At 40.8% G+C, this 11,786-nt stretch overlaps 2 protein-coding genes across 2 annotated transcripts; both read right to left on the bottom strand.

Annotated features, from left to right (window-relative positions):
- Window positions 1-4: 4 nt before the first annotated feature.
- On the bottom strand, window positions 5-4,143 carry nr5a5 (nuclear receptor subfamily 5, group A, member 5). Its single transcript, XM_008299651.1, has 7 exons — window positions 4,044-4,143; window positions 2,796-2,911; window positions 2,424-2,565; window positions 1,348-2,105; window positions 1,074-1,193; window positions 806-953; window positions 5-635 (listed from the first exon to the last, which is right to left on the bottom strand). Exons 1-7 carry the CDS (start codon window positions 4,141-4,143, stop codon window positions 388-390), a joined length of 1,632 nt encoding a protein of 543 aa, XP_008297873.1. The 3' UTR covers window positions 5-387.
- Window positions 4,144-5,910: 1,767 nt separating this feature from the next.
- soul5 (heme-binding protein soul5) lies at window positions 5,911-7,928 on the bottom strand. Its single transcript, XM_008299650.1, has 7 exons — window positions 7,826-7,928; window positions 7,643-7,702; window positions 7,420-7,498; window positions 7,204-7,324; window positions 6,650-6,789; window positions 6,332-6,495; window positions 5,911-6,205 (listed from the first exon to the last, which is right to left on the bottom strand). Exons 1-7 carry the CDS (start codon window positions 7,828-7,830, stop codon window positions 6,139-6,141), a joined length of 636 nt encoding a protein of 211 aa, XP_008297872.1. The 5' UTR covers window positions 7,831-7,928; the 3' UTR covers window positions 5,911-6,138.
- Window positions 7,929-11,786: the final 3,858 nt, after the last annotated feature.

The raw sequence follows: 11,786 nt of genomic DNA, 5'->3' as shown, positions 1-11,786 counted from the left end.
GACATATGCAAAAACAAATTCCTTTATTCAATTCAATGCATTTTCCTTTGTCTTGAAACAGTGAAGCTCTTCCTGATTACTAAAAACATCACGGTAGTGCTTGGATCTAAATTCTCACAACAATACTGACAGAAAAATTACTGGGATGTTTGGCTTAATACTGTTGATGATGGAAACTTGGCCAAAGCATGGCACAAGGAACGCAAATATTTCCCTTTGGTGATGATCCTGGATCACATATCTTCCCCTTCACTTCTGCAGCTGTAAGAACTGTTATTTGCAACAATCATCAAAAGTGAATGGGAGAGTTGGATCTAAAAGGCAGCAGAGAAGGTGCACATTCAGGCTGCTAGTATCACTGATGCTTAAAGGTATGGCAACATTTCCTTAGTTGTGTTTGGTGTGCAGCATCTCCGTAAGTAGAGAGTTGCAGGGCAAGTCTCCAAGAAGATGCCGCTGGTACAAATAGTCCTCAACCTGCAGACTAATACTGCGTACTTCAGGCAGCCGGAGAAGTAGCTGGCCAAACTTGTCTGAGTGTCCAGGATGACTTCGCTGGGTGTGCTCCATCAGGGCCCTGTTGACCCTCTCTTGTGTCTGCTCCACCTGCCTGCGGCCCTGCACGGACTTCACATCTAGAGCAGTAAAAGAAACAAAAGAAAACACAACAAATGCATAGACATTCAATGCTAACATAAGCTGTATGTGTGACATTAGTATGAAGAGAAAAATGGTGATGAAAAGGCTTCCATAAAGAGTCTTCTCACTATAACTCTTTAAAAAAATAGTTAAAAAAAATATTCACCAGGGTTGAATAGCACCAGGTATTTGAGACAGACAAACTCATGTCTGTCAAACTGGAGTGCCTTAAGTTTGGACACTAGGTCCTGGGTCCTTGATACCAGGCTACTTAGAGTCACTCCTGCCTGGGAGCTAATGGTTGACACCTCAATCTGCATCAGAATGAGACAAGGTTGGTGATCATAATTAACTTTATATGTGTGGCTGCAATCCAAAGACATTTGCAATCTTGTGAGCTTCAGAATGCAGTATTTTGCAGTGTTATACTCTACCTGCTGTCCTGTGACCAGATATATGCAGCCCTCTTTGCCGAAGGCCACTTGTCTACAGAGGTGATCCAAGACCAACAGCTCACTCCAACAGCTCTGCAGCAGCACCATCTGGTCCTCCACCTGTTGGAAGTGTAAACAGTTGACCTGATGTAGTTACAAATTAGGGGTTACGACCATTCACCTCCAGTAAGCACCAATACATTGCAAAGAGTAATTTCTAGTGCTGCAAAATGTTATATATTACACTTTGTCCCATCATTTCATGATTCATCACCTTGAGCTCCTTAAAGAGTGCACTATTCCTGGCCCACTCCACAAGCCCAAACAGAGTCTGGTCTGCCATTTTGCACATGATAGTGAATGTATTTAGACGATCGTGTTTTCCTCGACTGGCCTGTTCTTTCTGCAGAATGGCCAAGACTTTGGCACACAGCTGGGCCTCGTCCGGCTCTCCCTCCAGGAGCTGGCTTAGGAAGTCGAGTGTATGAGAAGCCGAAGGAGGGATGGTTTGGGTCGGGGTAAGGGCCTGGGAGAACAGGGTGGTTGAGCTTGATGTTGAGCAGTGGGACGATGCTGACGCGCTTCTCGGTGTGAATGAACTATTTAGGATTGAATGCACTGGATGGTTTGTGGGAGATGGGCTGCAGCTGAAAGGCATTTCTCCTTTATCTTGGGGGTATCCGGGGAACGTGCAGTGGTACAGTCCAGGGTAAGGCAAGGATGAAGGAGTGAGCACTCTGTCCGTGTTCATGGTGCAATCCAGAGGCAGGAGTTCACCTGACTGCCCCATGCCTGAGGGGCATATGTGGGATTGATGAAAAGCATCAGAAGACGATGGATCACTTGTGTGACTGCTTAGTAGGTGAGGGTCATTTGGTGCTTGGGGGCAATGTGTTTGTGTAGTTTCCATCTTAATCCTGTAGGGAGCAGTATTTGGCTGGTGATAAACCTTTTGCTGTTTCATCTGCCTGTCCCGCCGGTACAGAGGGCCAAATTTATTCCTGCCACCTCTCATGCGATCTGCTCTTACAGCTGATAACAGAACATAAAACAATTTTTTAAAAGATTTTACAACAAGATTTCAAACATTGCCAGGGTAATTTGTTCTATAAAAGCGATAACATTCCCCCATACATTTTGAGGGCTCACGTTAGATCCACATCATAATTCTCATAAGCAATCTGGGTTATTACAGCGCTGGTTTATGACTTCTTAGATAAGTCATACGAGAGAAAAGAACATGCATGTCAATGGGACACAAAGCATGGTGCAATGGAGCAGAATAGAAGAACAAAGATAGAAACATATGGGTGTATGTTTCAGTGGAGGATGTGACCGCAATCTTTGTACCTTCTCTTTTCATGCCTACCGCCAAGCATTTCTGGAAGCGACACGATGGGCAACGCTTCCTCTGGGAAAGGTTCATGGGGCAGCTTTGTTGTTCTGAACAGGTGTAATGCTTGTTATTCTGCACTGAGCGTTTAAAGAAGCCCTGCAAAGAGAAAGAGAGAGATTGTAAGCCTGCTTGTTCATTCATTGCAGAACAACAAGCATTATAATAGCCGACAATGTAAAATACATCATTACAGTGACATAACATACATACAGTGACATTACAGTAACAAACGGTGGCTCTTTGGTTCATACTGCAAAGAGAAAGTGACTTGTGGTGCCGTTATAGAATCCTTCTTCTGCATGAACTGTCCCAGCCTCATTGCTCACCTTGCAGCTCTCACAGGTGAGCAGTCCATAGTGGTATCCTGACACTTTGTCTCCACAGACAGGGCAGCTCTCATCTGACTCTGGTCTACTGTCCGCCTCTGTGTTTTGGTCCTGAGCTGGAGAATGACACCAGTGACATTAAAGAAACATCGAATGTCACATTTACATCATGACACAAACATCAGCTCCTGAAGGTGCCCAACAAGTAGAGATAAGACATGCTGCATGTTCAACAGAGATTTCTATGCTGATGTGCCAACATACATGTGAAAGCGAGTGGACTTTTGGTTTCAAATACTGTGCACTTTTGTGTTGGGATGGATAAGCGCATTTGGCAGCGTTGCAAACAATGGTACACACCACATTCCAGGTTTGTACCATCCATCCATCCATTATCTATACACCGCTTAATCCTCACTAGGGTTGCGGGGGGGCTGGAGCCTATCCCAGCTGACTTAGGGCGAAGGCAGGGGACACCGTGGATAGGTCATCAGTCTATCGCAGGGCCACACTTAGAGACAGACAACCAAGCACACTCACATTCACACCTGGGGACAATTTAGAATCACCAATTAACCTCAACATGTTTTTGGACTGTGTGGGAGGAAGCCGGAGAACCCGGAGAGAACCCACGCTGCAGGGGGAGAACATGCAAACTCCACCGCGACGTGAACAGCAACCTCCTTGCTGCGAGGCAACAGTAGGTTTGTAACAGTAAGAACTATTTCAAGTCGGCCACAAAGACAAATGATAACCCACAGTCAGAGTGGAGCTGAAATCATGTAAAAGCCTGGGTGGTTGGAGAGACTCGAGTGCTGTATTGCCGACATGTAAATGTGCCATCCAATGAGGTTTATTGCTCAGCTGTTGAGAAAGCAGCAAGCAGGGCCATCCCTCTGTTGCAGCAGGCACCTTATCACTGAGCTTGATTTGCTTGACTATGATCACAGGTATGACCCTTATGTAATTTCCAGAACCAGTCTCCCGAATGAAAAACTGTGGCACAATGGAGACCCACTTTACAACTTTTATTATTGTAAATATTTTCAAATGGAGGTGATTATTGTCTGATTGTCTGCTTATTGCACCACTACATAATATATATTTGTATACAGCCAAGTCCAAATTTCAAAATGCAACCATTAAATCACAAATGCCATTATGAGACTGTATCATTCAGTATGAGTATCTTCTGATACTTACCTAAAGGGCTTAATCTAGCATGGTGCACTTCTATGTAGTACTCACATGTTGATGATCCCTCCATAGTTAACAGATCCTCCGGATAGTTAACAGGTTGGTGGACAAGCGGCTGGGACTGCTGTGGGTGATAACCAGGTAGGTCCATTTTGGTTGGTGTGGTATGGGCTCCACAGTCATTCCAGCCTGATCTTCATTGTCGCAGAGATCAGGAGACCAGACAGACAGCGCATGAGAGCCAGAGAAAGGCTGACGGGCAGGCAGGCAAAACAGTGCACTGATGGTTGTCTGAGGCCCACAAGTGGACTTTGATCTGCAGTGAGTGTCATAAAACCTCTCCTGACTGGCACTCCTACCCAGTCAGTCTGTCAGCAGGGAAGCCAGCGAACCAACCAGCCCCTCCATGGGAGACAGTCAGATAGCCACCTGCTGGAATCTTACTGTAGTGAAGTCACGTCAGTATCACTGAGCCCTCCTTGAAGCCCAGCTGATAAGATAAGAGTCAACTGAAGAGTTAGTCACTGTTAAAACTACACACAGTCAGATTTTGTGTTAATTCTAATTATTGTGTTTTTAAGTCTTTTATGGAACGGTGGGAAAATTCTTTACCGAAGTTTTTATTTTTTTATGAAACAGTGCAAAAATACTTTTAAAGACAAATCTTCACCTTGATTGAAAATACAAATTTAATAAAATTAGCAGCAAAATGTACTCACAGTGTTAAATGCAGTACTTTGAAGAACTCAAATTGGCCTCTGTGTGTGATTTATAATTATAAGAGATTGTCCATGCCAGAGGAGCAATGTGCATGTGGAATTTTCCTGTTGCTGACTGAGGTGGAGCTTGTTGTAATCCCTTTACTTATATTTTGATAGTTTAGTGCATTGGTTGTCAAGGAAATAAGAAAAAGGTTTACCTACATGAATGCATGCAATCAACTTTCTAATCTCTTCTTTTAAATGAGATATCAGATAATGTTGCTTCTCTATACCTTTGGCAGTTATTTTCATGAAACCATATAACCATTTAATCAGTCTTCATTTTAAAGCTGTTCATATATTTAAAACAGGTGACACAGGCCCTCAGTTAAACTCTTATTTTTAGTGAGGTCGCAGGCCGAAAGGTTTGGGAGGTACTGATTTGTTCTGTAGCAATGTTTGATATTTTTTTAAACTGATGACTGTTTTTAAATGTAAAATGTTGCAAAACTGTCATGTAATAGTACACTGCTGTTTTTGCAATGTAGTGAAGTAAAAGTCAAAAGCAATGTACGTAACTTCTACCACTGAGTTTATCAAAAAAGTCAACTCCAATTGGTCGTTCTGAAGCCAAAGAATAAAATGTTAAAAAGTCAAATAAACAAAGATCCACCTCAGTAATGCATTCCAGAAAAGGACAAACGGAAATATTCAGTATAACACAAGATTAGCCCATCAAGGAACCCACAGACTGTGATTATATTACAACACATTTGCAGCCAGTGCTTGTGGTGATAAGATGCCGCTGAACACCTGAAATGACACAGGCTGCTTTGGTGAAGCGCACAGTTACGTCAACGCCGCAGGGCAGTTCAAGGGTGTACGGTTATGACACAATGACATTAGCTTGTAAATGGATTATGACATTCAGAAATAAAAAGGTCTTTTTGCTGTCCTAACCAGCATGTATAGCTTCACACACTTAACAATGTTCCTTTTATGCAGAGGTTAGATCCTTATGAAATGCAAAGTATTCATTATATGACTCTATGTGTGTTATCCAGGGAGCAATGGTCTTGTTGAACTTTGCAGCGCCATCTGGTGGCATTGAATAAAACTGTGCTAACTTGGTCTGCCATTGGTTTGTCCTGGGTTGATAAACCACCTGCTTTAGAATAGACCCATGAAGGTTGATTGATTCTAAACAACCAAGAGAATGACTGCAAAGTGGAAACTTTATTGAATATCAAAGAAAGGTACAGGCTAATACAAAACCATTATCACAAGTAGCAGTTTATTTAACTTTTACACATTTTTTGATCTGTGCTCTCACCGACAGGTTATTTATATGGCACATGACTAGAAGCAATGCTCAGCTGCAAAACGTCTCCATATGCACCGCCTGCAGTACGCCATCGTTGCACAGAGGAAGGAGATTTTTCCAGTTAGCACACATGCTCATCCTCCACAACCATCCACACCTCGTTGTGCCTGTTGAGCAGCTTCATTGGACTGCAAGAGACATTCACACACACACACACACACACACAGGGGGAAAAAAATCATTATATTTGGGCTTCTTTTTTTTTTCAGGAGCTTTCATTTGAAATTTTCTTTAATTAATGGGAATTAGCTTACCTGTTATACCCAACACCATAATGGAATCCTTTTTTGTATTTCGCTTTATTTGAGTCAAGCATTTCACCCAGTTTCTTTGCCTTCATTTGGTCAATCCAGCTCATCATCCAGCCACCGTAGCTCAACACGTACACTTTCATATCTGGGGTATCGTGGATGTACACCTGCATTAAAGCAAAGTCTCATCATCAATCAGAGCTTTAGGTAGACTGCTAAGAATAAAGTCAAACAAGTTTATAGCAATTATGACCAAACTGAAGGTGTAAATTAAATGTGTTTTTTTGTTTTTCCTGACATTTTTGTGTTAGAAAAACTTACGTTTTCATCAGTGGGACTGGGAGGATTCATCTGATGCTCGGCTGGCAGCAGAAAACTCATTGTGTAGTCAGTCTCTTCAAAGAATATCTTCTTGTCAGGAATTTTCACAAGAACAGGAGTAGTCATTTCAATTTTCATTCCTGAAAGCAAGCATTAAGAGAGTACATATTATTTATTGAAATGTTACAAACAGGAAATGCATGACAATCATTATTACCTAAAAATTCTGCTAAACTATCTTTGCTCTCTGATCACAACTAAATCCAGTTATTGTCATCTTGGATCAAAACACATTTTAAATCTAACCAGACCCCATGTTGAACAGAGGTTGGGAAACAGATTTTAAAAAGTTTTACTCTGCAAATGGAAGAAGTCACAAACTGTTGTGCCAATAGTTTCTGTTAACAATTTTTATTGGCACCTTTAGTTGTTTTTATAATGTGCAGCTGCTGTATATGCAGCATGTTTTTCAAAATTTCTGTTTGTTCATGCTTACAATGTATATGTTTATTACGTTTTTTTTTTTTTTTTTTTAAATACACACACATACGCACCTGCTTCATTTTCACCCTGTATGTAGTTAAACAGTTTTCTGAATGCTTTCACCATTGCCATATCCATGAAGCGGTGTTTTACGGTAGTTGAAACCCATTTCACAGACTCGTAGTGACGCACCTGAAAGACATGAACCAACATGCTGGAGTGGGCTTCTTTCAAGTTTGTGCACAAGAAATGTAGAAAAGGTTTCTCTCTTGCTCAGATGCACTCACTTCGTAGTTGTCCTTACAAATTGGATCATACAGCAGGCACTGCTCAGTCTCAGAACAGATCTCTAACAGAGAGGAGTTTCTGTGAAATTAGAGAGAGAGAGAGAGAGAGAGAGGGGATTTTTTAAATTATTTTTTAAACAGCCTAATGCAGATATTGGAAGGTATATAACTACCTGTGCCAGGCACTGAGTAAAGAAGTTGAGTTTAAATTCAGGTTTCTTACCCAACTTTGGCCTCAGCTGTTAGAACCAGCAGAAGTCCGACCAGACCTGCAAGATGAAGCCTGAGACACACGTGCAGAGTGTTGTCACTAAGCATGAACGAACAAGCTTGTTTGTTCAGTTAATAAATCTCAACTGAATTTTTTTCTTTTCAAAGACCATCTGAAAAACAAAACTGTACTTACATCATGGCACACTGTCAGGCTCTCTGGATTCAAAAATGGAATGTTTGTTGTCGAGTCCAAGACACCTATTTATTACAGCTCTGGTTATGAAAGGAAAACAGGACACTCCCATAACTTCTAACACAAACCAGACAATGGAGTGCCAAAGCCAATAAGAATCCAAAGCAGAGGCAAGAAAAATTTGCATGTTTCGTAACCTCTTTAACCAGTGATGTGTCTGTATTGGTGATCTTATGAGATCAGAGACTATCTGATACAGTTATGGAATTTTAGGCTGCTCTATGCAAGGGACAAACACAACGCAGAAATGACCAAAAGTCCAAAAAAATAACAACTCAAAAAGGCCAAAATGACAACAACATAAACCCCTGTCAGACACGTGTTGATACAACATCACATTAATGCCAGTTGTGTTCATGTGATGGACTGTAGGTGCATTCGTGCTTCAAAATGTCAAGTCACTACAGAAAATATAAAACAAAGAATAGATCTTACTGACAAAAGTCCTGCATCTTCATTCTATTTTGCTAAATGCTGGGGGCTAGTAAGTTTTATTCATAGAGTAATGTCTTTGAGAAAAACTTACTTTGTAAAACCAAAAACAAATCTATTTCCACATTTTGCTCATTACTCACTGCTTCGTCTTCTAGTCTGCTCCCTGACACACTATTACACTGCTAGTGTAGGTGACTGCCTTGCAGTGAGATCTGATTTCTATCTCCTTTTAATTTAATAATTAGGAATAAACAGACAAAAAAAAGCTCAGTTAATAGATGGTGCAATTAAAAAGGCTTTTCTGTGTACAAAGCCACGTTTCTTGGCACAAACTGTGATGGAACAACATGTGAGGCACTGGCTCACGTTTTTGAAATGCCTTGTTCCCATGCAATATTATTTACCTCGGCATTGTGAAGGAATTCTCTAAATGACCCCCTGCCTTTGCTATACAGTCAGACAACAAAAAAAAAACAAGCTGCTGACACAGAAAGGATGGACTGAGTACGTTAGCATTTATGTCTCAAGAGAACTACTTCTGTTCCACCTTTTGTTGCCATGGACCATACGATACCTGTTCTGAACCCTTAGAACACCAACACCACCTTTCTTTTTGTTCCCATTTCAAGAAAAATCATTCAGCCACTAGACAAAAAGACAAAAGGTCCAATCACCCCCCCAACCCCCCCCCCCCCTTTTTTTTTTTTTTTTTTAAATTTGATTTTATTCTTTTTACAATAGACAAGATCTCTGGTGTGCAATAAGGCTTCGCAAGGAAAACATTTTAAAATATTTCAGTTACAAAAATGGTTATTCTAACGGGTTGCAGCTGTTTTTGTTGCAAGAGGTGACAATAGCTTCAGTATTTGAAACCTTAGTATAAAAAAAGTTTTAGAGCCAAAAACAATCAGGTTCTTGTGTTAAAATTAAGAATCATAAATGTTACTTCAAGCTCTAATATTCGACATTTTAAGACACGCAGACTTCATTTCCACTGAGTGTCTCTCTACAAAACTGTCAGTACTGTTCAATTTCATTTCGATGGATTTGGGTTGGCATCCTTTCAATCTAACTTTTTCAAAGCAAGATGAAGCAGGAAGCATCTAAGTAATAAGACTGTACTCTTGTGAAACACGTTGCACATATCAGTTGTCTCATATTAATGTTATTGTGTTTCACACTCCACTACACCACTACACCCCTGTGTCTAATTATACTCATTATGTCATTACATAGTCACTGTACATTAAACTAAGGCCACGTGTTCATTTTTTTCAATGACTTTTTAAGCTCCATTGTGAACTACATTATCACCATTTTGTAAAGGAACTGTGATTAGAGGTAACCGGAGTACAACAGCAGCATTGGGGACAAAGCATTGAGGAAGCCTACTCCAGCCCCAACTGCCTGCCATTGCAGCAGATTAGCCTGGAGCTCCAGACCTGCACTCCAGCCCTTGTTCTCCCCGCCTGCCACTCCTGATTGGACCACCACCCAGTTCCCTCTACCCTCAGCCAGTCAACCTGCAGCAACACACCTGGATTATAAAACCTCAGACAAACTCTCAGTTGGGGGCGGCAAGGATTGAACGTGAACACTTTGCCCTGGGGCCTCTTGTTTTGTGTTTCAGTGTTTTCTGTGTTCAACTATAGCTTCTGCTGGAAGCTGCTAACTTTGTGTAGAAGCTACTCGTGTCTTGGTGAAGACTGTGGCTACAGTTATCAGCTGTCCAACTCAGCTTAGAAGTTACTTGTGTCTTGGGTTTTGTTTTGTTTTGTTTTTTAAATTTTATAATGTGTGTTTTGAAGCCCTTGTTTATTTATTTTTTTGTTAAGATAAGATAAAACTTTTTTGGTCCCTTTGGTTGGGTACCTCAGGGAAGTTGTGTAGGTGTGGGTGTTGCTATTGGATCTAAGTTTGGTTATTTTTGGTTCATTGATTTTAGCGATATCCACTGTTCTTTGCATTATCACCATTTGTTTATGTTTATTTACGTTGCTGAGCGATAAATTGCTTTATCTCCACCAACAACAACTGTTTTTTACATCCAGCTGACCCCAGAGGCTGGATCCTAACAACTGTCATGGCTTATTTGGAAACTTAACGGAACTGAGCCATCATTAATGTTCTTCTAATGCCATGTGATTTTCCAACTGTGAAAAGGTTTTTAAAAAAGCAAAACATGAAAGTGAACATATTTTCATCTGAAAAATGTCATTAACCTTCAATTCCTTTCTGTCACAATCAGTCTGAACAAACACATCTGGGTCCATCAGTGGTTAAAGCGTGTTCGAGCTTTGCTTTTGTGTGTGCACATGCAGCCACTTTTAATTCATGATGCAAAGTTTAATGCACACAAGTTTAGCTCAGAATGCTGTAATGATTTCAGTGCACAAATCGTGGCTGCGCCCTCCTGTGGTGACATCTGGGAACTGCAACGCTGCTTTAAATTTGCTGTCATATCTGTATTTATTTTCCAAGGATCTCATTTTAGGAGTCTCTATGCATATAGCTTTTTTTTCCCATCAGACAAATACATTTTTATCTCAAATATATCTGTGCAGGAGTTTTTTTTCTTCTTTAAAAAAAAAGTCTACTTTTTATTTAATTTAAATGTTATATTACTACATGTTTAATTTCAAATAGATTACAACGTATTTGCGTATTTCGGCAGCAGCAGCATCAACAACAACAAATCTGAATAATGGTACGCGTCTCATTTAAAGAACTACAAATCCCACATGCTGAGCCTGACCCATTTAGGTAATCACCGGGCTTATGCAGCCACATGCTCCTGTGGGACTTGGTCGTGTTTTTGCTCTCTGGATGCTACAGTAAGTGTGTTTTATCGGTCCGCTACTTTGTTTCAGGCTTTCAGGTTCCCCGTTTGTGCCGCTGTGAAGAAGGCGCTGGTTGCTCCACAGGTCTGTAGCCTTGATCATGGAGGTGGTTGACCTACAGTCTGCTCCAGTCAGCCTGTAGTGACCTCTCATCCGCTGGTGTCTGTGTAGTTTATGTCTGTTTGGACGACAGTAAGAAACAATAACACCAGTCACCTGCTGTGTGCAGCCACAGCTTTGAGTTACTTAGACTAAGTATCATAATTTTGTTATATAATTCTACTTTAGTGTATTTCAGAGGGAAATAATTCTAGTTTTAATCACATTTGTCTTACAGGTGCAGTTACTTATCTCCATCTCTGTGAAAGCGAACAAGATCGGACTCTCACAAGCAGCTACATTTGTGAAATGTGATCCTTGCTAAAATCTTTAACTTGAATACCACACATTTTATTGCACCAAGATGTTTTATTTTGAAGTTAATCCACCTGAATGTCTGCAGTCTAAAGAATTTGTGTCAGGGTGAAAAATCCAGTTGCTGATACTGAATAGATTTCCCAAGTTGCAGCATTAAAGGCTCCAAGGCTTGAGTAATAATAAAACAATATGGTAATGTAGAATTTAAG

The sequence above is a fragment of the Stegastes partitus genome, unplaced genomic scaffold (genome assembly GCF_000690725.1).
Source record: "Stegastes partitus isolate 25-593 unplaced genomic scaffold, Stegastes_partitus-1.0.2 Scaffold1443, whole genome shotgun sequence".
Classification (NCBI taxonomy): Eukaryota; Metazoa; Chordata; class Actinopteri; family Pomacentridae; genus Stegastes; species Stegastes partitus.
This window is presented reverse-complemented; position numbering and strand designations above follow the sequence as displayed.

What these genes read in the sequence shown, in the direction of transcription:
- nr5a5 (XM_008299651.1), bottom strand. Translation starts at nt 4,143, where the DNA reads ATGGACCTACCTGGTTATCACCCACAGCAGTCCCAGCCGCTTGTCCAC. An exon ending in CACTCTTTAAGGAGCTCAAG is followed by an intron (nt 1,194 to 1,347) that starts GTGATGAATCAT and finishes CACTTCCAACAG; the next exon opens with GTGGAGGACCAGATGGTGCT. An exon ending in ATCTGGTCACAGGACAGCAG is followed by an intron (nt 954 to 1,073) that starts GTAGAGTATAAC and finishes ATTCTGATGCAG; the next exon opens with ATTGAGGTGTCAACCATTAG.
- soul5 (XM_008299650.1), bottom strand. An exon ending in TTTGTAAGGACAACTACGAA is followed by an intron (nt 7,325 to 7,419) that starts GTGAGTGCATCT and finishes CATGTCTTTCAG; the next exon opens with GTGCGTCACTACGAGTCTGT. An exon ending in ACAGGGTGAAAATGAAGCAG is followed by an intron (nt 6,790 to 7,203) that starts GTGCGTATGTGT and finishes GCTTGCTTTCAG; the next exon opens with GAATGAAAATTGAAATGACT.